The sequence below is a fragment of the Myxocyprinus asiaticus genome, chromosome 33, assembly GCF_019703515.2.
Source record: "Myxocyprinus asiaticus isolate MX2 ecotype Aquarium Trade chromosome 33, UBuf_Myxa_2, whole genome shotgun sequence".
Classification (NCBI taxonomy): domain Eukaryota; kingdom Metazoa; phylum Chordata; class Actinopteri; order Cypriniformes; family Catostomidae; genus Myxocyprinus; species Myxocyprinus asiaticus.
In genome coordinates, this window is record NC_059376.1 from 44,312,187 (window position 1) to 44,333,519 (window position 21,333).

Consider the following 21,333-nt stretch of genomic DNA (forward strand, 5'->3'; position numbering starts at 1 on the left):
TTGGGGACATGTAAATACTTTGCAGCCATCCTTAGCATCTATTCTCAATTTGGCCGGGAACATCAGTGCAAAAGCGATCTTCCGTTGATGTAAGAGTTTCTTGCATCCCTTGAATCAAACCTCTTGTCAAATTCACAAAGTCTGGGAACAGGAAAATGCTGTGGTTCTTCCAAGAAATCTTCCCTTTACTCCTCACCTCGCGTAACACAAGATCTTTATCGGATGATCTCAGAAATTTGGCCAGAATTGATCGGGGCCTGTCTCCCTCAGCGGATCGCCGAGCTGGAAGTCTGTGAGCTTGCTCAATTTCCAACTAATGGCCTGTTATGTCGAGCAGACTAGGAAAGAGCCCGTCCAAAAATTCCACCATATTCTGACCCTCTGCTCACTCAGGAATTCCAACAATTCAGACGTTGTTCTGCCGACTATGATTTTCCATATCCTCCAACTTTTCCCAGACATGCTCCAAGTCTGCTTTTGTTGTTAGCGGATTAGAAGCTAATTCCTTCTCTGATGACTCCAGATAATCAATCCATTTTCTCGACATCTGCCACTCTTGTAACCACATCAGTGAATTTCGTCTCCATGGCAGTGATCGATTGACGTATTGCAACAAGATCCTCCAAGTCAGCAACGACCTTCATCAGCATTGCCGACACGTTCAGCAATTCACGCTGAATCTCTTTCACGTCTCTGGCCAAATTGACTCCCTGGTCCGAGCCCTCTGGAGGGGCGTCAGCTTGAGCAAGTAAGTGTCTTTTAATGTTCGGATTTTGAATTCTTTGACATGTTGTCTTCCTAGAACAGTTATGAATCACGGTGTATCAAATCTCACTGGTTTATATCATTATAAGTATCAAAACTAGCAATGTGTGCAGAGCTCGCCGTTCACACGTCCAAACCTCGCATGGTGTCGCGTAACTCCCCGAGAGTTTAATTTTCAAGATTTGACCATTCATTGTCCTTCAGAGGAAATGTCCCCTTTATAAGACAAAATATTTCACAAGAGAGTTTGAGAGTTTTATGTTCACTTTGTAAAGATCAGTTTACATTTTAAATTTACATTTAGACATTTATCAGATAATTTTATCCAAAGTGACTTAAAGTGAACAAAACAACAAAAGTGATTCATCCTGACAGTAATCAGAAGAATCAGAATCAGAATGAGCTTTATTGCCAAGTGTTCTCACGTACACAAGGAATTTTAAATGATAGGAGAAACAAGTGCACACAGAACATTACAGTGAGACACAGAATATAAAACAAGAGTATAAACAGACATACAAATAATAGGACATATAACAGAATGGCGTATGTACATATGCAAGTGGTAATGTATGTGCAAGGTAGGGGTATGTACAGTTATTGAATTAAATATGTGAATTTAAATACATACATGAGATATTTATACATTATTGCACTATGGGGGAGTCCTGAGGCAGTTTAGTTGTTCATGTGGAAAATGGCCTGAGGGTAAAAACTGTTCTTGTGCCTGGATGTCCTGGCACTCAGTGCTCTGTAGTGCCAGCCAGAGGGCAACAGTTCAAAGAGGGTGTGGGCAGGGTGTGTGGGGTCCAGAGTGATTCTACCTGCACATTTCCTCATTCTGGAGATGTACAGGTCTTGGAGGGTGGGCAGAGGGGCACCATTAATCCTCTCAGCAGTCCCGGCTGTCCGTTGTACTTTCTTACTGTCTGATTTGGTGGCTGAACCAAACCAGACAGTTATTGAAGTGCAGAGGACAGACTCAATGACTGCTGAGTAGAACTGTATCAGCAGCTTCTGTGGCAGGTTGAACTTCCTCAACTGGTGAAGGAAGTACAACCTCTGCTGAGCCTTTTTCACAATGGAGTCAATGTGGGTCTCCCACTTCAGGTCCTGTGAGATGGTAGTGCCCAGGAACCTGAATGACTCCACTGCTGCCACAGTGCTGTTTAGAATGGTGAGGGGGGAGTGCGGGGGGATTTCTCCTCAAGTCCAATATCATCTCCACTGTTTTGAGCGTGTTTAGCTCAAGGTTGTTGTGACTGCACCAGACAGCCAACTGTTCAACGCAGTGCAGAAAAAATGAGCAACTCAGTAAGAAGCGCCGCAACACGTTTCAGTTCACCATAATCATATCAAACTATTTATCTGAAATAAAAACACATTTTTCAAACTATATTTATAACAGGAATATGATGATTATCTTGCATGTGAGCTATTTTGCATACGACAAAATGCAGTTTCTTTTTATTTGCAAACTGTTCTTATATTCCTGCAGTTTTGATTGGGTGGACCAGCCGTCAGTCTGGGTGGACTAGTGCCACTCTGGCCCTTATGTGGCCTCGCGCCTGCATTACACTTTAAATTTCGATTTTAAATTAACTATTGTTTTATATAGAATTGTTATAAAGTCTATACAGTATTTAACACAATTACATCAGAAGTAACTAATTAAATTACTGAAAAATTAATAGTAATCCCTTACTTTACTTTTTTAATGAAAAAGTAATTTAATTACAGTAATTAATTACTTAGTAATGCATTACACCCAACAGTGCTCATAATGTCGGAGGTTATTTAGAAGAATTGGCCATTCAGTTTTTTCTGTTTATAGGAAATGACTTCTAAAGGCATCTAATATTTCACAATGTTGCAAAACATTTAGCTGACTGTGCATCATTCAGAGAATAGAAGGTCCTTACAAAGAATTTATCATTCAGTTTTTCTACTTATTTTCTAAATCTTTGTTACAGGCCTGCAGCGTTTCACCTCATGATAGAGCAATACTGCAGTGTGTGTGTGTGTGTGTGTGTGTGTGTGTGTGTGTGTGTGTGTGTGTGTGTGTGTGTGGGCCTATACATTATTTGAAGAAGATTACAGATTACAGTCATAGATTACCACTATGATTTAAAGATAATACAGTAAAGGCATATTTCTAAAAGGAAAACCATCATTCATTATTAGGTTTTATAACAGACTTGCTCACAAACTCAACAGTGCTGTGATCTTGAAAATATACAACAAATAAAGCATAAGATTACAGTAATGATCGTAACAGATGTGCATGGTTATGTCGATGGAGCCCTTCAGGAACCCCGCAAACATACAAGAGAAAAACAGCTGAATGATTCATTTCTTCATAAGAAAGACAACTTCTATATATTTTAACATAATAAAGCAAAATAAAATTCCACTGTTGAGAGATATTTATAGCCGGTACATTTTCTCAATTCAATGCCACAATCATCATCATCCTCTTCATCTGAATGATAAAGCTGTGAATGCTGCACCCTGCAGTGAGAACACTTAAAAGCGCTATACAAATAAAAATGCCATATACTGTATATATCAATTACAACAAGTGATTTTAATGATTGAATTGCATAATTAAAATGTTAACTTTATTTTTTCTGAATTGTCACGTATCATTTTTACAGGAACATATGATGTATTTTAATGACAAATTATAATTAACCTTCGTTGAATGAATAAAGTTGGAACTAACATTAAACCAAAACTAGCGGTAACCCTTTATAAACAATTCATTAAAAAATATACATGTGTTATCAATATCCATATATTTAGACACTACATTAGATGAAAAGATTTTGTGTAGTCTGCCTACTTTAAAGTGCACTTATTTCACTAGACATACAGAATTTATAAAGATTTAAACAAGCCTTTTACAATTAATATCAGGAATTTGAGCATTCTGAAAGGATTTCCCGCTGAGAGAAGTCTCAATTGAAATAAATGCAGAGATTTAGAGCGCTTTTCATTAGATGTTTAACACCATTTTGAGAAGCCTCTACAACCAACATGATTTCACTGATACAGGAAAACTGTATGAATGCATAAAAATAAAAAATACAGTGTACCATAGTGAATTCAAATGTTTAACGCTGTTTTTTTTTTCCAATACAATAAGAACAAGAGGTACTGTATTTGTACACAGTCACAATAATGACAAAGTTAAAAGAATATTCCGGGTTCAGTACAAGTTAATCTCAATCGATCAGTATTTGTATCATAATGTTGATTACCACAAAAATTAATTTCCACTCATCCCTCCTTTTCTTTAAATGTGTGTTCCAGTGAGACACTTACAATGGAAGTCAATGGGGTCAATCTGTAAACATTAAAATACTCACTGTTTCAAAAGTATAGACACAAGACATAAACAATATGTGTGTTAACATGATTTTACTGTCATAAAATCACTTACTAAACACATCTGTGGAAAGATATAGACAATACTGGGACTGCAGGATTTGGTCGTCATAACAAGTGTTTTTTTTTTTTTTTTGTCTTTTTTCCCCAAAAAGGTTTATATATATTATTCAAAGACATTTTTAAAATGAAAGAAATTTGGTTTACAACGATCCCATTATTTTCTTCTGTATGTAGTTTTGCCCCAATAAAACAATCAACTGTGCTATGTCCTTCTATACATTCCAAACTATCTTTTCTGATGCTGTCATAAGGCTGTGGCGGATCTCTGTGACGTAATTACGTACTTACGTGCAATGTCACCCGACTAACAACTTCCTGCTTCCGGTGTTACAATATATTCAGTTCCTGAGAAATTGTGTTCCAGTGGGCGGAGCATATATGAATATTCATTAAGTATCATGCCTTCCAGTGGGTGGAGCATAAATGAATATTCATTATCACGTGATCCAGTGGGCGGAGTATACATGAATATTCATTAATTATCCTGACATGCGCTTTGAGGTGGAACTGAAACAAGCGCACCACCGTCATGATTCAACTTTTATGGAGGATTATTTTGAAAGGGGATTTAAGATTCAGTGTCGAATAAAGTATGTATAAATGACAGTATTCAGATTTTTGTAAACGTTTACAGTTTGTAAAATATGAGTTTTTATTAGTTTTGTGTTACTGAATACAGCATTCAATGAAGAAGGTATTAGTAAAGTTAGAAAACAACGGAGCAAACTTTATATATATAAAAAAGTAGTCCACATAGTGCTTTTTTTTCTTTTATATCTTTCATTTCATATGTCTATACGTTGTTATAATTTGGTGACTCTACAACAACAGTGACCGTAATAAACCTGCAGAAATATCGGTGATTTAATAAAAATATCAGAACCTGTTTTGGTGTGATTATTCTGTCACTATTTCATTTAATAAACAGTCCCTGACTATGGGACTAATAACTTATTTCCCCTCATGAACATGAAATAAACTATATTGTCTGTTATTTGACCACGTGTTGCACTGTGGCCTATTTCATCATTTTATTTAAGCATGTCTTCATTAATATGTTGCATGAAAGCATCCAACTTATAATGATCCATGGTGATGAGTTAACTTACTCTTTTCTGACTAATGTTAACATATCCTCACTTTAGAGTCCTTTTCCTCAGTTTGACAGATAAAATCTTTCCAAAATAGGCTTGTGGGTAAATGTTACTTTTATTGAACACTAAAATGAGTATTTACAGTGAAACTGCAATAAAAGAATGAAATAAGCAACTACTGAATCTCTATCAGCACAGCTCTATTATACAGTTTATGTTTCATTCTTTAAAGGGTTTAAACATTTTATTACTTATAGCTAAATTAACTAAAAATATATACCAGAAGAACTTACAATGCTTAGTGATCACAAGTGTGATATAATAAGCAATGTGTTTAACTGTATATAACTGCATCTGAATGTTCCCTGTAACAAACATTTAAAAAAAAGTACAGAATTGATCAGTATAGAATTGATAGTCACTAGCATTAAATAAATGATTAAATATATGATCCAGAACAATCAAGTCTCACTCACAGGTGTTATTCTCATCTCTTATTTTCAAGTCCTGTATTCTGTATGTACAATGACAAATCATCCACTGAACACATCAAAGACATGTTGCACCAATTCCAATCTTCTCCGTTATATGTTATATAAATATTAGTCACATTAAATAATGTTACCATACTCTAACAAATGAGAAAGCAGTCACAAACGAGTGTGATTCTTATAGGAAAGATAAGGAAAGCTTCAAAAACACATGAAATAAAACACAAGATTAGCAAGTATCCCAGAAAAACAGTTTATGAAATCCTTGGCAGACTGTGCAAAATGAAACAGCCCCCATTTTTGCCTGGATCACACTTTGCCAGTCGTACCAGCGACTGCAGCTCAATCTGAAAGAGACAATGACATCACATGAGTATGCATTTATTTAAACAAGATCATGTCAGGTTTATACACATTTAAAGTTTGTAAAGCAACCTGAAATTCCAAATAAGTTTTAATATTACCACAGTGAAATGTCCAGTTACAGTGTATTGTAAGGATATCTGCTCCCAAATACAAAACAAAAATCTGTTATGTCTTCTGTAGAAACACGTGCATCACCAATGCAAAGCATCACATCCATGATATTGGCCATGACAGCGTATGATATGTACTATTTCCTGTCACCAAAATATAATAAAATAAATGTTGTGGTAACTGTGTACTTCTCTACTTGCATCATAGCAAACTGTGCATCTGCACACTACAAAATAAGACTGTATCACGAAAACAAAGTATTAATCAACATTTTATGCATTTTAAGGTGCAATTTCATGTTACTGCATAAACTGATAAGTGACCCACATGGATGGCACATTTGCTATAAGGTGTTAAGACTCAGAAACTGCAGACTGAATGAGAGTATTTTGTCACTGGCAGATTTTGAAAAACACCTCTTTGTGGAAAAATACTTAAACGAATTGTATCCCAACAATAATCATTCATGCAAGACCACACAAAGCGCACTGACTGAAAAAAAACCACTTTTAACAAAACCAATTATTGTTACGGAAATGTAAACATGTAGTTTAGACTTAACTTTGTCAACACTTTTTATTACCTTTTCGAAATAATCCTTCATAAAAGCTGAATCATGTCGGTGCTGCGCGTTTCAGTTCCACCTCAACGCGCATGTCAGTATAATTAATGAATATTCATGTATGACCCGCCCACTTGTGATAATAATTAATATTCATGTTGCTACGCCCACTGATTTAATTAATGAATATTCATGTGAGCTCCGGCCACAGGAACACAATTTCTCAGGAAATGAATATATTGTAACACCGGCTGAGTTTGGAGGTAAGCGGCATTCATCGATTCATCTTCGGTATTTGGATTAAAATCGATAATTTAGTGCAGCAGATTTATTGATATAATCATTTTTGTGCACATGATTGTATTTAAACACGTTCTGCGCGAGCTGTTGAGTCTCGTGCATTTAATCTCCGTGTCATCAGTCGATTTCCGGGACACGCGAGCTTTATTGAGCAGATTTTATATTTAATATAATAAACGTCAGACATCAGTGGAGTGAATGCTACTGTTATTATCAGTATTACTTCATTAAATATTGATAGGAGATGGTGATGATGTGATCAGATTCGATCATGTGTGTGTGTGTGTGTGTGTGTGTGTGTGTGTGTGTGTGTGTGTGTGTGTATATGTATCTGTATATTTGTCTGTCTGTCTGTTTGTTTGTTTGTTTGTTTGTCTGTGTGTGTGTTTGTCTGTTTGTTTGTTTGTCTGTTTGTCTGTGTGTTTGTTTGTTTGTCTGTCTCTGTGTATGTGTGTGTGTGTGTGTGTGTGTGTTTGTTTGTCTGTGTGTTTGTTTGTCTGTGTGTGTGTTTGTTTGTTTGTCTGTCTGTCTGTGTATGTGTGTGTGTTTGTCTGTGTGTGTGTTTTGTTTGTTTGTCTGTCTGTGTGTTTTGTTTGTTTGTCTGTCTGTGTGTCTGTCTGTCTGTGTGTGTGTGTGTGTGTGTGTGTGTTTGTTCACAGGTGTCTTCATGGATCGTTCAGTGCTGCAGGAGATAATAAAGATGTTGTTCTGGTTTGTGCTGCTGATGTTTGGGTGTGTTCGTGCTTCTGAACTCACATTCGAGCTGCCGGATAACGGCAAACAGTGTTTCTATGAGGACATTATTATCGGCACTAAATGCACTCTTGAGTTCCAGGTAACTATCCTTCAGAACTATGATTATTATCAGTGCATTAACCTGTCGTTTGACATGATGACTGTTTGTGCAGGTGGTGACTGGAGGTCATTATGATGTTGACTGTCGTCTGGAGGATCCTGATGGAACAGTTCTGTATAAAGAAATGAAGAAACAGTACGACAGCTTTACATTCACTGCAGCGAGAAACGGCACTTATAAGTTCTGCTTCAGCAATGAATTCTCCACCTTTACACACAAGACGGTGTATTTTGACTTTCAAGTCGGTGACGATCCTCCACTTTTCCCCAATGAGAACAGAGTTACTGCTGTAACACAGGTGATTCATTCTTACACTCATGATGTATTCGAATCACATAGATAAGTAGTGTGGATCAGATGTTTAAAAATATGTGCTTTACTGTTATATGACTGTTTAAAATGAATGAGATTTGACCAAATGATTGTATTGGGTTAGGTTAATTCTCTCAACTGTAAACACTGTCTCTGTGGCACTATAACAATTCCTCTGTTTGTTTTGAGCGACCCGTACAGCCTGACACAACAACACTGACTCGACCAATGACGGGAGTTGGGGGCGGGACTATTTTTTGTACGGGGGGGCATATTCAGAAAGCTGTTTGAAAACATTGTTTATTTTTTAATTCTATTTGGTGGCAGAAATTACACATTTCATCTTCAAGCTCAAGTTACAGCATTTGTATAATAATGTTGATTTCCACTAGAGGTAGACCGATATATCCCTTTATTTTCTTCTTCTGTGTTCGGCGCTGGAGGATTCAGTATAACAGTGGCATCTAGAGGTGAAATAAAAACAATCACTGACTGACAATATTCATCCATATTTTTATCCTCACTTCAGTGCAAATTTGGTTATTTTGATTACTTAATCAAGTGTTCTAAATTGAAGCGAGAGCATGAAAATAAAACCGTGACTATATGGAAACGTGTCCCATCAGCACATACATCGTGTCCTGCGTTATGCTCCAAATCCTCAAATATTTTCTGGTTATTATTGGACTTTTGGATGCACAATAAACTGCATCTGGGATATCACTCATTTTAGACTCTTGGTCATAGTAATGAAAGGCTAAGAACGTTTTTTTTTTTTTTTAATTCGATAAATCAGTTTTAAAAACTATCAGCCGACTAATCGGTTATTTGTTTTTTATTTCACCACCTTAGTTAGCAGTATCGGCAAACTCCACTATCGGTCGACCTCTAATTTCCACAACAATTCATTCGAATTGTTAAAAAAAAGCAATAGGGTCAATCTGTAAACATTAAAATACTCACTGTTTCAAAAGTATAAACACAAGACATAAACAATATGTGTGTTAACATGATTTTACTGTGATTAAATCACTTACTAACCACATCTGTGTGAAGATATAGACAATACTGGGACTGCAGGATTTAATCGTCATGACAACGAGGTTGTAAAATTGTCTATATCTTTCCACAGATGTGGTTAGTAAGTGATTTTATCACAGTAAAATCATGTTAACACACATATTGTTTATGTCTTGTGTCTATACTTTTGAAACAGTGAGTATTTTAATGTTTACAGATTGACCCCATTGACTTCCATTGTAAGTGTCTCACTGGAACTTTTGCAGTTCAGTAAACGATAAGTGAGTGAATTCATATTCGTGTTAATCAGCATGCTACAAATATGCTATAAATGCTGTATATTGTGTTTAACTTGTATTGAACCCACACTGTTACTTTTAATATGAAGTAGGAGACACCACTGGCATATTTTCCTAAAACTGTTGATCATATTATTGTACATTTCTCTTTTGAGATGTGTATATGTCAGAGACGCATCATAACGTGCTTGAAGTAGATCACCAATAGTGTGAACCAAAACTGCTGACACTGTTTCCTGTGTGTTAAACTGTTCTCACTTTGTTTCAGATGGAATCTGCATGTGTCTCCATTCATGAGGCTTTGAAATCCGTCATCGACTATCAGACGCATTGCCGTCTGCGAGAAGCTCAAAGCCGCGGTCGAGCAGAAGATCTGAACACTAGAGTGGCGTTCTGGTCCACCGGAGAGGCCTTCATCCTGTTAGTGGTCAGTATCAGTCAGGTGGTTCTTCTGAGGAGCTTCTTCTCAGACAAGAAAACCACCACGACTCGTGTTGGATCGTAACGCTCGCAGGTTCATCGCTCATCACACACGGTGACCTCGGACACGGTCACATCTCGAAGGGGTTTTTAAAGGAAGTCATATATAAAATAGAGTCATTTAAATTAAACATTTTGATCTTGCTTCCTTTAGTCCTGTGTGTGAACTGAGGATTCATATCCGGGAAATGATATGTTCAGTTTGATTTTCAACAATTTATTTTGTTGATGTGTGTTGGATTTTTACTCAGAAGTGTAAGTGAACATTAACGGATGTATTGATAGAACGGATGTACAGACACTGCAGATCTATTAGACACACTATTGTTGTTTGAACATTGTATCATCATCATCATCACTGGTAATTATTATAATAGTAATATGAATGGACTTGAAACATTAGTTCAGTCTAAATAGATCCACTATCAGTTTTATTTGATTTGTGTTGTGCAAATGGGCATTCCTGCCTACAGCTACTGTTTCTCATAGTCATATTTCTCTTCATGACGTTGTAATTGGTGTGTTTTATATGAGCTGTTTTTTTAATAGCTGTGCATTGATTTCTTTACCTTTGTTTGGGGTAATAAATGTCTTGAACGCCTCACAGCATCTTCATAAAACATTACATATACTGAAAACTGACAAATGTTTTATTCACTTTTATATATTTGGGTGAATTATTGAATATCCAGATGTCAAATGAGCAGTTCTGTCTCATAACGATACAGCGCTCTGATGAATCTATAAATGACCCTTAGAACGTGTGTCCATACGAATCACAGCATATCTGATCAATGTCGATTAAAAGGCCCAAAAAATTGCTTTATTTATAGATCTGGCCTGTATTTTATGAGCTGGTTTTGCTTTGATAGCTTTAGAATTGCATTGAGTCCATTTACTCATAAAACGGTGAGTGTGCCAGTGCACGAAATTAATTTGAGAAAAATAATCATTTTAAACGCTGCATTAGCTAGTCTGTTTTATTCTTATGTATTTTGCTTTCCATAAATCTAGAAACATCACTTAAAGATATGAACTCTCAGTTCAAATGTTCAATGTGAGTCTAAACAGGTTTCTCTTTATTGACTCAATTTATTAAATCTGGACATCACAATTGTATTTTCTAGGCATTAAAATAAATGTTTTCTTAACACAATTGTGCTTTACCAACACAGTGGTATGAAGAATAAATCACAAATCCACACTAACCTCTTTACAGTGAGTTTTTGGTAACACTTCAAAGTTACTGTATATTTGTTAACATGAACTAACAATGAGTAATATTCTAATACTTTTTTAATTAAGTTATATGTGCTAACATTAGTATGAACTAACATTAAATTAAAATGTAAAAAATGAACATTAACTAAGATTAATAAATGCTGTAAAAATATGTTGTTCATTGTTAGTTCATTATACCTAATGAGTTAGTAATGTTAATAATAAATGTAACACTATTATAAAGACTTCCTGGTGAACTCTCTGGAGGGCGCTGAAGATAAATTATTTTACAGTGAAAAGGCAAATATGTGTGAAAAACATTATTTGACGCTACTTGCATTCTTATGAATGTGTTTCCATAGTTCAAGTCATTTTTATTTGTATAGCACTTTTCACAACACACATCGTTTCAAAGCAGCTTTACAGGAAATCATGCATTAACAGAAATTGAATCTAATATCTATAAAGTCTTAGAGTCATCATTGTGTAGTTTGATTTAATATGATTGTAAATTGTGTATAAAAATAATTAAATAATTGTATTTAATGCTGAAGGCGACTGTGGCAAGGAACACAAAACTCCATAAGATGTTGATTAATGGAGAAAAATAACCTTGAGAGAAACCAGACTCACTGTGGGGGCCAGTTCCCCTCTGACTAACATCATGAATATAATGACAATATTAGTTATTTATGTGCAGTGCAAGTCATGGGTTAAAATGAGTAAACTAAGTAAGTGTTAAGGGTCAGTGTTTAACAGATTTTATATGAACTGTAAGATTAATGACTAATGTCTTTGAAGTTCATCCTGGATTAACTGCAGAAGTTCACATAGATGCATTGTCCTTTGTTAGTTGGCTGATGAAGGCTTTTGTTGGCAGTTAATTGATAATCTATGTATTCCATTATAAGAGTGTAGTCCATCAATAGATAAAGGTGATGCAGGCAGAGATCAGTGAGGTGCATCACAGTTCAACCAGCAGGTCATTTCGGTGAGGTTTGGTGGGGTCCATCCTAAGTCCAAGGTTCAGACAGTGGCATATGAAGTATCCCATGTCTTACAGTTGGAGCTGGCATCAGTTCATCCTCTGAAGTCCATCATAAAAGATTGAAGTGATGTCTGGCTGGCACCGGCTGCATTTAGTCATCATCACTCAGACACACATAGCAGTGGAGTCCAACACCAAGCAGGAACAGAGCTGGATCTGGCCTGTTCTGGGATATGAATCCTGAGGTTGAGACATGGAAACAAATAGAATAATATTAGTGTAGATGCCATTCAATTTATTGCAGAGTTATAGATTATGAGAAATGTTTCTGAGAAATGTTTCTGGTTCCAGCAGACCTAACTAAAGCAGCCTAATTGTGAGTTGAAGGATAAATTAGGTGTATGTCTGGCTAAATAGATGAGTCTTTAGTCTAGACTTAAACTGAGTGAGTGTGTCTGCATCCCGAACAGTGTTAGGGAGACTATTCCAAAGTTTAGGAGCCAAATAGGAAAAGGATCTACCTCCTTCTGTGGATTTTGATATTCTAGGAACTATTAACAGGCCAGAATTTTGTGATCGTAATGAACGTGATGGAATATAGGGGCAGTGGTGGCTTGGCGGTTAAGGCTCTGGGTTACTGACTAGATGGTCAGAGGTTCAAGCCCCAACACTGCCATGATGCCACCGTTGGGCCCTTGAGCAAGGCCCTTGACCCCATCTGCTCCAGGGGTGCTGTATCATGGCTGACCCTGCACTCTGACCCCAGCCTAGCTATGTGAAAAAAAAAAAAAGAATTTCACTGTATATGTGCAAGTGTATAATGTGTGATAAATAAATAAAATAAATTAATTAAATTAAAAATTAATTAATTAAATTAAATATAGCATGTCAGAAGGTCACTTAAGTACTGTGTAGCTAGACCATTCAAAGCTTTCTATGTAGTTAACAGAATTTTAAAATTAACATGAAATTGAAAAGGTAGACAATGTAACGATGATAAAATGGGGCTTATATGATCATATTTCTTTGTTCTCGTCAGCACTCTGGCTGCTGCATTTTGAACCAATTGAAGTTTATTTATTAATCTTGCTGGACATCCTCCCAGTAATGCATTACAATAATCTAGTCTTGAGGTCATGAATGCATTAATTAGTTTTTCGGCATCAGCAACAGAGAGCATGTGTCATAATTTAGCAATATTTCTTAGATGGAAGAATGCTGTTCTACAAACATTGGAAATGTGATTTTCAAAGGACAGATTGATATCAAATATAACAATTAATTTCTTCGCTGTTGAAGATGATGTAACAGTACATCCATCGAGAGTCAACATTTTATTATTCACTAAACAACTGTTTCATAGATCCTTTTCTAAACTCATTATAATCATGTCTCACATATCCATGTTATTAAAAGCGCTCAGACGCATCTCGTGTCGTGACTGTTTTCGTTTAAATGTGAATGTTCCGGACAGACAGTGATTGGATCATCGCGCTGTCAATCACCGGAATGGGGCGGGACCTTTGGGCTGCTGATACACTGTAACAAGCTGCTCAACAACATTCATCAGGCGAAAGACAGACAGAAAGATGACTGGCAGAAATTGACCTAAAAATGATCATAATGTGTGTTTGTTGAGTGTGTAGCGGAACATTGAGTCGCACTGATCGAGTTTAATCAGAAGAATCTCACTCGATGTTACAGGAAGCGGGTGTCGCGGGGGAGGAAGAGCCACAGTAGCGTTTTATATTATTTTGAGTCGGGCATGAGTTAAAGTATCATCACAGTCGTGGATTACGACATTTCCCTGTCGTTAAATAAGAATAAACGAGTCGTTAAAGGATCAAATCAAGACAGTGAAAGTGAAAACGCCGTGAATGATCAGAGGTAAGGGTTACACGCGGCCTCCAACCTGATGATGTTATTAACACTCAATTACACACACATATCACATTAACACTGTTATATAATGTGTAATAAAGCTTCTACCTTTAACTGCAAAACTCCACATGCCAAAGTACATGACTAATTTAATTAAACATCAGTCTAGTTGTTTGAAATGAAACACAGTACTGAATATTACTGATGATCTACATCAGTAACTCATTAATACCGATACATGACTTTATAAAATAGTTGATTGTGATTGTTAATGTTCACATTCTCTGTGGTTAAACTGTATCATTGTCTCATATCACTCCACACTCATTCTTCTCAAATTAGTATTTTATGTTCTGTAATACTTGTCGAGGTTTGTTTTGCTATATTGACTGTACATAATCCTTTATATGTTATAAATGCACTAAAACAGTCTCGAAACCATGAGATAGTTTCAGGTGTGTGTGTCTATATGTGAGTGTGTGTCTATATGTGAGTGTGTGTGTGTCTGTGTTTGTGTTTGTGAGTGTGTGTCTGTGTGTGTGTGTGTCTGTGTGAGTGTGTCTATATGTGTGTGTGTGTGTGTGTTTGTGTGTCTGTGTGAGTGTGTGTTTGTGTGTCTGTGTGTGTGTGTCTGTGTGAGTGTGTCTATATGTGTGTGTGTCTGTGTGTTTGTGTGTCTGTGTGAGTGTGTGTTTGTGTGTATGTGTGTGTGGTGTGTCTTTGTGTCTGTGTGTGTCTGTGTGTGTGTTTGTGTGTGTGTCTGTGTGTGAGTGTCTGTGTGTTTGTGTGTGTGTTTGTGTGTGAGTGTGTGTGTCTCTGTGTGTGTGTGTGTGTGTCTGTGTGTGTGTGTTTGTGTGTGTGTCTGTGTGAGTGTGTCTATATGTGTGTGTGTGTGTGTATGTGTGTGAGTGTCTGTGTGAGTGTGTGTGTGTTTGTGTGTGAGTGTGTGTGTCTCTGTGTGTGTGTCTGTGTGTTTGTGTGTGTGTCTGTGTGTTTGTGTGTGTGTGTGTGTCTGTGTGTTTGTGTGTGTGTGTGTCTGTGTGTTTGTGTGTGTGTCTGTGTGAGTGTGTCTGTGTGTGTGTGTGTGTTTGTGTGTGTGTCTGTGTGAGTGTGTCTATATGTGTGTGTGTCTGTGTGTATGTGTTTGTGTGTGTGTGAGTGTGTGTGTCTCTGTGTGTGTGTCTGTGTGTTTGTGTGTGTGTCTGTGTGTGTGTGTCTGTGTGTGTGTGTCTGTGTGTTTGTGTGTGTGTCTGTGTGAGTGTGTCTATATGTGTGTGTGTGTCTGTGTGTATGTGTCTGTGTGTGTGTGTGTGTGTGTGTGTGTGTGTGTGTATGTGTCAACAGTAAACATTTGTTGGTCTTGTGAACGTGTTTTCATGCCTTACAAATTTAAACCTTTGGTTTTCTGTGATGTATTGAATGTTGTAGTGAATTATGCTTTGAGAATAACTTAAGATAGTGTTAACGCTACTAGTTCAAAATTACAACCAATTAATCAGTAATGTTTTATGAAATATAGCTCTCAGTGAGTTACATTTAAGCTAAAAAAATAAACACAAGTTCTAAAGAAAACTTGGCATTCAATACAAATAAAATAAAACAAATATTATATAAATATTATTTCTGGCACATATTAAAAATTACAGTGCTAAAAATGACATTATTCTATTTTGTCTCGGGGTAGGAATTCTTTACTTGGGATTTACAATATGAAAAAATGTTTGGGCGCTACTACGATACCGATTACCGAGCAAAAACACAGTAGATCAATATCGATATTTTGCCACTTACATCATTTTGTCATCAGATCACTGTTTTGCATAGAAATTATGCTTTAAAATGCATAAAGACTTACAAAAGCTGTTTTATTGATCTAACAATAATTAATTTCCATTGAACATGGATTGGATCTTTTGAACACATAACAGTCTAACATTTTAAGAGAGCCGCAATTAAAGATACAAATAACATTATATATATATACAGTATATGGTCAGATGACAACTGATGTGGAAAAAACACATTTTGCAGTTCTAAAACAATTTGGGCACTGCTTTTGCAGTTCTAAACCATAGAAAACATGTTTTAAAAATAATAATAGAACATTACAATTCACTGATGTGTGACTGGACACTACCTTCAACTGTAATGCTACACAAAAACTGAAATCGTAAAACTACACAATGCATTAACATGTTCAATATCCCTGATTCATTTTCTGAATGTCTCATGTTTGTGTTGGTAGGACGGAGCCCGAGGGCAAACTCGATGCCATGGATTTAAAAACTGCTGTTTTCAACGCAGCCAGAGATGGCAAACTCCGTCTTCTGCAGAAACTTTTAGAGAATAAGAGCGATCATGAAGTGATGAAGCTCATGGCGGAGAAAACGAACGGAGCGACACCATTATTAATGGCTGCCCGTTACGGCCACCTGGAGCTGGTGGAATACCTCATCGAATGCTGCTGCGCTCCTGTGGAGATCGGAGGATCCGTGAATTTCGATGGTGAGATCATTGAGGGAGCGCCGCCGCTCTGGGCCGCATCTGCGGCGGGACATTTGAAAGTCGTCCAGTCTTTACTGGGTCACGGTGCCTCTGTGAACAACACGACACTTACTAACTCCACTCCTCTGAGAGCCGCGTGTTTCGATGGACATTTGGATATTGTCAAATATTTGGTGGAGCACAAAGCAGATCTGGAGGTGGCCAACAGACACGGTCACACGTGTCTCATGATATCGTGTTATAAAGGCCACAAGGAGATCGCGCAGTATTTGCTGGAGAAAGGGGCCGACGTCAACAGGAAAAGTGTGAAAGGTAAAGCGGCACAATGAATGTTGTTCATGTAGCAAATTATTCTGTGAATAATTCTTAATCTGCAAAATGTGACAAGTTGATCTTCTGAAGTCTTTGCACAGTTGCAGCATAAAATACCAACAAACTTCGACCAGTTTTCAGACTTTGTGCCGTCAGGATGGTTTACTGCAACTTAATTCAGAGCTGATTTAGCTAGTTTGTAGTCCATGTGTATCCAGTGGTAATTCATAATGTTATTTATTAATTAATAAAAACATTGCTTATATTATTTATGAATGTAATTGTTTTGGACCTTATAAAAATAAGGCTTTGATTTTATTGTGAGGTGCAGGGTGTTAATTATTATTATTATTAAGAATTATAAGGGGGTTTGTGGGGTCTGACCCCCCTTATGAAGGTTTGATGTTGGGGGGGAGGTCATAGAAAGTACTCGTAATGAAGCTTTAATTGTAAATATGAAGATATATTTCTGCTTGATTTTGAGTTGTAATTTCGGCCACCCCTGTGATGGGTCATTCCATTGACACATTTCCTGAGCGGTTCATGTAAATGTGCAAAAAAATTATAATTCAGGGATGTGCATTCATTCCGTGCATTATGATATCAGAATTATATTACCATAATAAATGTGCCTGGGTCCCCACTCCTGCAAGAACAATTTAGTAGTATAATAATATTCTGCTGGTTAAAAAAAAAAGTGAGTGAAGTTGTAGTTTTTCACATTTTGCTGATTAACACATCTTTTTTATTTTTTTATATATGTAGGTAAATAATGCCTTTTATTGATATGTATTATTGAATGTTGGTGCATATAAATGGAAATGATTATTTATCATTATTTTTTGTGTTCATTTAGTGAATAACTGTGAAAAACATGCATGTGTAACTTTTTACTTCATGCATTAAACATTTTGAATCTATTTGGCCATAATGACTGTTTGGTTGAAATTATGGTTCCTCTGATTTAAATAAAAATCATTTTTAAGCCATGTCAGAGCAAATACATAATTATTGATATATATTTATCAAATATCGACAATAGGCTAACTGTAACCCTAATTTTGAGATTTGTTTTTTGTAGCCATATCGCCCAGCCCTAGTCATGACTCGACTGATCAGTTACTTTGATCATTTGGGTTTGTGTGAGGACCGGCTCTGTGTTAAAAACATTTCACTTATTTTCAGTATTGTGCAGAAGCACTTAGCAGAAAAGGATCATAAAGATTCCTTTAACAAAGTATTACTGGAACTTCCAGTAGGCTAACCCTTAGAGCAGTTTTGTGTGAGTGTCGTATTCATTGATGGATTTATAACCACTTCTTTTCTGTGTGTTTTAAAGGTAACACAGCTTTACATGATTGTGCTGAATCTGGCAGTTTAGAGATCTTGAAGATGCTGTTGAAGTTTGGAGCCACCATGGAGAAGGACGGTTACGGAATGACTCCGCTGCTCTCCGCTAGCGTGACGGGCCACACCAATATTGTGGATTTCCTCACACAACATCCTCAAACAAATAAAAAGGAGCGCATTAATGCCCTGGAGCTGCTGGGAGCCACTTTTGTGGATAAGAAGAGAGATCTTTTAGGAGCGCTGAAGTACTGGAAGAGAGCCATGGATCTGCGATACAGCGATTCTAACGATATATTGTTGAAAGAAGAACCTAAGCAGCTCATCATGGCGTACGATTACACCAAAGAGGTGAACACGTTTGAGGAGCTGGACGGCTTGATCGCAGACCCCGATGACATGAGAATGCAGGCCCTGCTTATTCGAGAGCGCATTCTCGGCCCGGCGCACCCAGACACATCCTACTACATCCGCTACCGGGGTGCCGTGTACGCGGACTCTGGGAATTTCGAGAGATGCATCAAATTGTGGAAGTACGCTCTTGACATGCAGCAGAGAAACTTGGACCCTCTCAGTCCCATGACGGCCAGCAGTCTGTTGTCTTTTGCCGAACTTTTCTCCTTCATGCTGCAGGACCGAGCCAAAGGCCTGCTGGGAACCTCTGTGTCCTTCGACGACCTGATGGAGATCCTTGGAAAGAGCATTCTGGAGATCGAGCGCACCGTCAAACAGCCGCAGCCCGGTCCGGATCCGGCTCAACTCAGCAAAGTTCTGTCCATAATCCTGCACCTCATCTGTCTGCTGGAGAAGGTCCAGTGTACCGTGGAGCAGGATCACTTCAAGAAAGAGACCATCTACAAGTTCCTGAAGCTGCAGCCCTGCGGGAAGAACGGCTACAGTCCTCTGCATCTGGCCGTGGACCGGAACACCACGTGCGTGGGCCGCTATCCTGTCTGCAAGTTCCCCTCGTTCCAGGTGACATCCATCCTGTTGGAGTGTGGTGCCGATGTGAACAGTCGAGACGAAGACAACAACAGCCCGCTGCACGTCGCCGCATCCAACAACCACCCCGACATCATGAACCTGCTGATTTCCTGTGGCACTCACTTCGACAGCACCAACTCCTTCAAACAGACACCGTGTGACCTGCTGGACGAGAAGGAGCTGGCCAAGAACCTCATCCAGCCCATCAATCACACCACGCTGCAGTGTCTGGCCGCTCGAGTCATTATCAAACACAGTCTGACGTTCAGAGGAAACATCCCTGAGAAACTGGAGGCCTTTGTGCTGCTGCACAGATAGTGATGCTGACCATCTTCCTTTGCTGGAGAAGATTGCATGCACAACTCCTAACAGAGTCCTACCATCTTTGCTTGGATTACTGTTCAATTTCCTCTTGTTTCTTGACAGGTTTGTATCTCCTTTGCTTTGTATTAAGATGATCTCTATGCAAAGACGGTAGGACACGCCTGGTTTTGTTGCCGATTTCTTGACAGTGTGGTTGCTTATGTTTACGGTTCTGCCCTCACTGAATTGTTGTGATTAGTGGAACGGGTCGCCGTCATTACGCTCCTCAAACATTGTGATGTGTTTCATGTTTGCAGATACCATAAGTGCTTTTATTCTTCTATGCACAGGCTGTGATATCGGGACTGTTCTGTCTTACTGCATTTTGTGCCACTGGTTTCTGATTTTTTACATTAATCTTTTTCCTCAGTCTCTCCTCATTTCTTACACTAAACTGATCATGATGCATTAAACAGTCTAATGAGCGATCAGGCATGAGGAAGTCAGCTCTTGAGATCTCACAATCTTTGAACTCAGTTGTTTTGAGTGAAACTGTAAAAAGTAAACACAGGTTGACCTGCCTTCACATGTTTTGCCGCACAGCATGTAGTGAAGTTTAAAGTCATTCAGTGGTGATATGAACGGAGCTCTGCTTCTAGTCTCCATTTATTTTTAGTTCATCTGGCTCGTGTGAGATGATGACGATTATATTTCATTCTCTGGAATCTGCAGCTCTGGGTCATTTCAGTTTGAACTCAAGGGCTCTGGATTGTTTTACACTAGTCAATGAATCAAATGTACAGTACTGTCAAAGGACTTGCACTTTATTGCAGTTAAATTTGATATTCATATTACACTATAATGCTTGTTGATGTGCTTAGATCATAATTGACAATAAATCATGTTGCACTTCTCTGATTGGCACGTTTTTTTTTTTTTCCTGGTCTGTACATCTCTTATTATTGGATAAAAAAAGAGGTTGGACACTTAGAAAAGTGTGAATTCAATTTCATTAGATCAGCTGTGATCTGCGTGCCTTAAATGCTGCTGGAGTTTTACTTTTTTGAGCCATTTTTGCTCAGTGACTTTTAATCTAATGGGGTCGGTTGCATCAGCCATGTGTAACTTACAACTTTGACTAGTTACAGCAGGGGTCGGCAACCTTTTTGACGTGGAGTGCCATTTTTTATTTTCCTGGTCAATGGCTGTGCCCCCCCCCCAAAATACATAAAAAATAAAAACATGAGCACAGAGGGGTAATCACTAGCACGCAAGCAACAGTGAGAGAAGAGCAGGTTATTTTGTTTATATGACGTTTTTTGCACCTGCATTCCAATCTACATCATGAAAACACTTAGAAGTCCTCTACTGAAAAATCATCATTCCATGTATGGTCTAAAATGCAATTATCCTGGTGTTCCGCCTCTGGACCAATTTCATGTAAACTTTCCATCGCCTTTGAAGGAATACAACAGTGGTTCTCAACCTTTTCTTGATGAACGCCCCCCCTCCCCCCAATCATGTGAAGAAATTTGAAAGTGGAGACTTTGTTGTACCAAAAAACATAAAACACAAAATTCAATATTTGTGTTATTTGCTTAATTTGCTCAATGCAACTTCAATGCATTGCATTATTATATCTGGGGCCTATACAATGAAAATGCAAAGACAGAAACTAATAAT

General features: G+C 37.7%; 2 protein-coding genes across 2 annotated transcripts; both read left to right on the plus strand.

The window, feature by feature from the left end:
- The first annotated feature begins 7,036 nt into the window (after window positions 1-7,036).
- LOC127423889 (transmembrane emp24 domain-containing protein 7-like) lies at window positions 7,037-11,215 on the plus strand. The gene is made up of 4 exons (XM_051668560.1): window positions 7,037-7,105; window positions 7,802-7,977; window positions 8,051-8,296; window positions 9,898-11,215. The coding sequence occupies exons 2-4, from the start codon at window positions 7,810-7,812 to the stop codon at window positions 10,132-10,134; spliced, it is 651 nt and encodes a 216-aa protein (XP_051524520.1). The 5' UTR covers window positions 7,037-7,105; window positions 7,802-7,809; the 3' UTR covers window positions 10,135-11,215.
- A 2,612-nt stretch (window positions 11,216-13,827) lies between these two features.
- On the plus strand, window positions 13,828-20,563 carry LOC127423853 (protein fem-1 homolog C). Its single transcript, XM_051668504.1, has 3 exons — window positions 13,828-14,205; window positions 16,445-17,016; window positions 18,356-20,563. The coding sequence occupies exons 2-3, from the start codon at window positions 16,473-16,475 to the stop codon at window positions 19,663-19,665; spliced, it is 1,854 nt and encodes a 617-aa protein (XP_051524464.1). The 5' UTR covers window positions 13,828-14,205; window positions 16,445-16,472; the 3' UTR covers window positions 19,666-20,563.
- Window positions 20,564-21,333: the final 770 nt, after the last annotated feature.

What these genes read in the sequence shown, in the direction of transcription:
- LOC127423889 (XM_051668560.1), top strand. Translation starts at nt 7,810, where the DNA reads ATGGATCGTTCAGTGCTGCAGGAGATAATAAAGATGTTGTTCTGGTTT. An exon ending in AATGCACTCTTGAGTTCCAG is followed by an intron (nt 7,978 to 8,050) that starts GTAACTATCCTT and finishes CTGTTTGTGCAG; the next exon opens with GTGGTGACTGGAGGTCATTA. An exon ending in GAGTTACTGCTGTAACACAG is followed by an intron (nt 8,297 to 9,897) that starts GTGATTCATTCT and finishes ACTTTGTTTCAG; the next exon opens with ATGGAATCTGCATGTGTCTC.
- LOC127423853 (XM_051668504.1), top strand. Translation starts at nt 16,473, where the DNA reads ATGGATTTAAAAACTGCTGTTTTCAACGCAGCCAGAGATGGCAAACTC. An exon ending in CAACAGGAAAAGTGTGAAAG is followed by an intron (nt 17,017 to 18,355) that starts GTAAAGCGGCAC and finishes TGTGTTTTAAAG; the next exon opens with GTAACACAGCTTTACATGAT.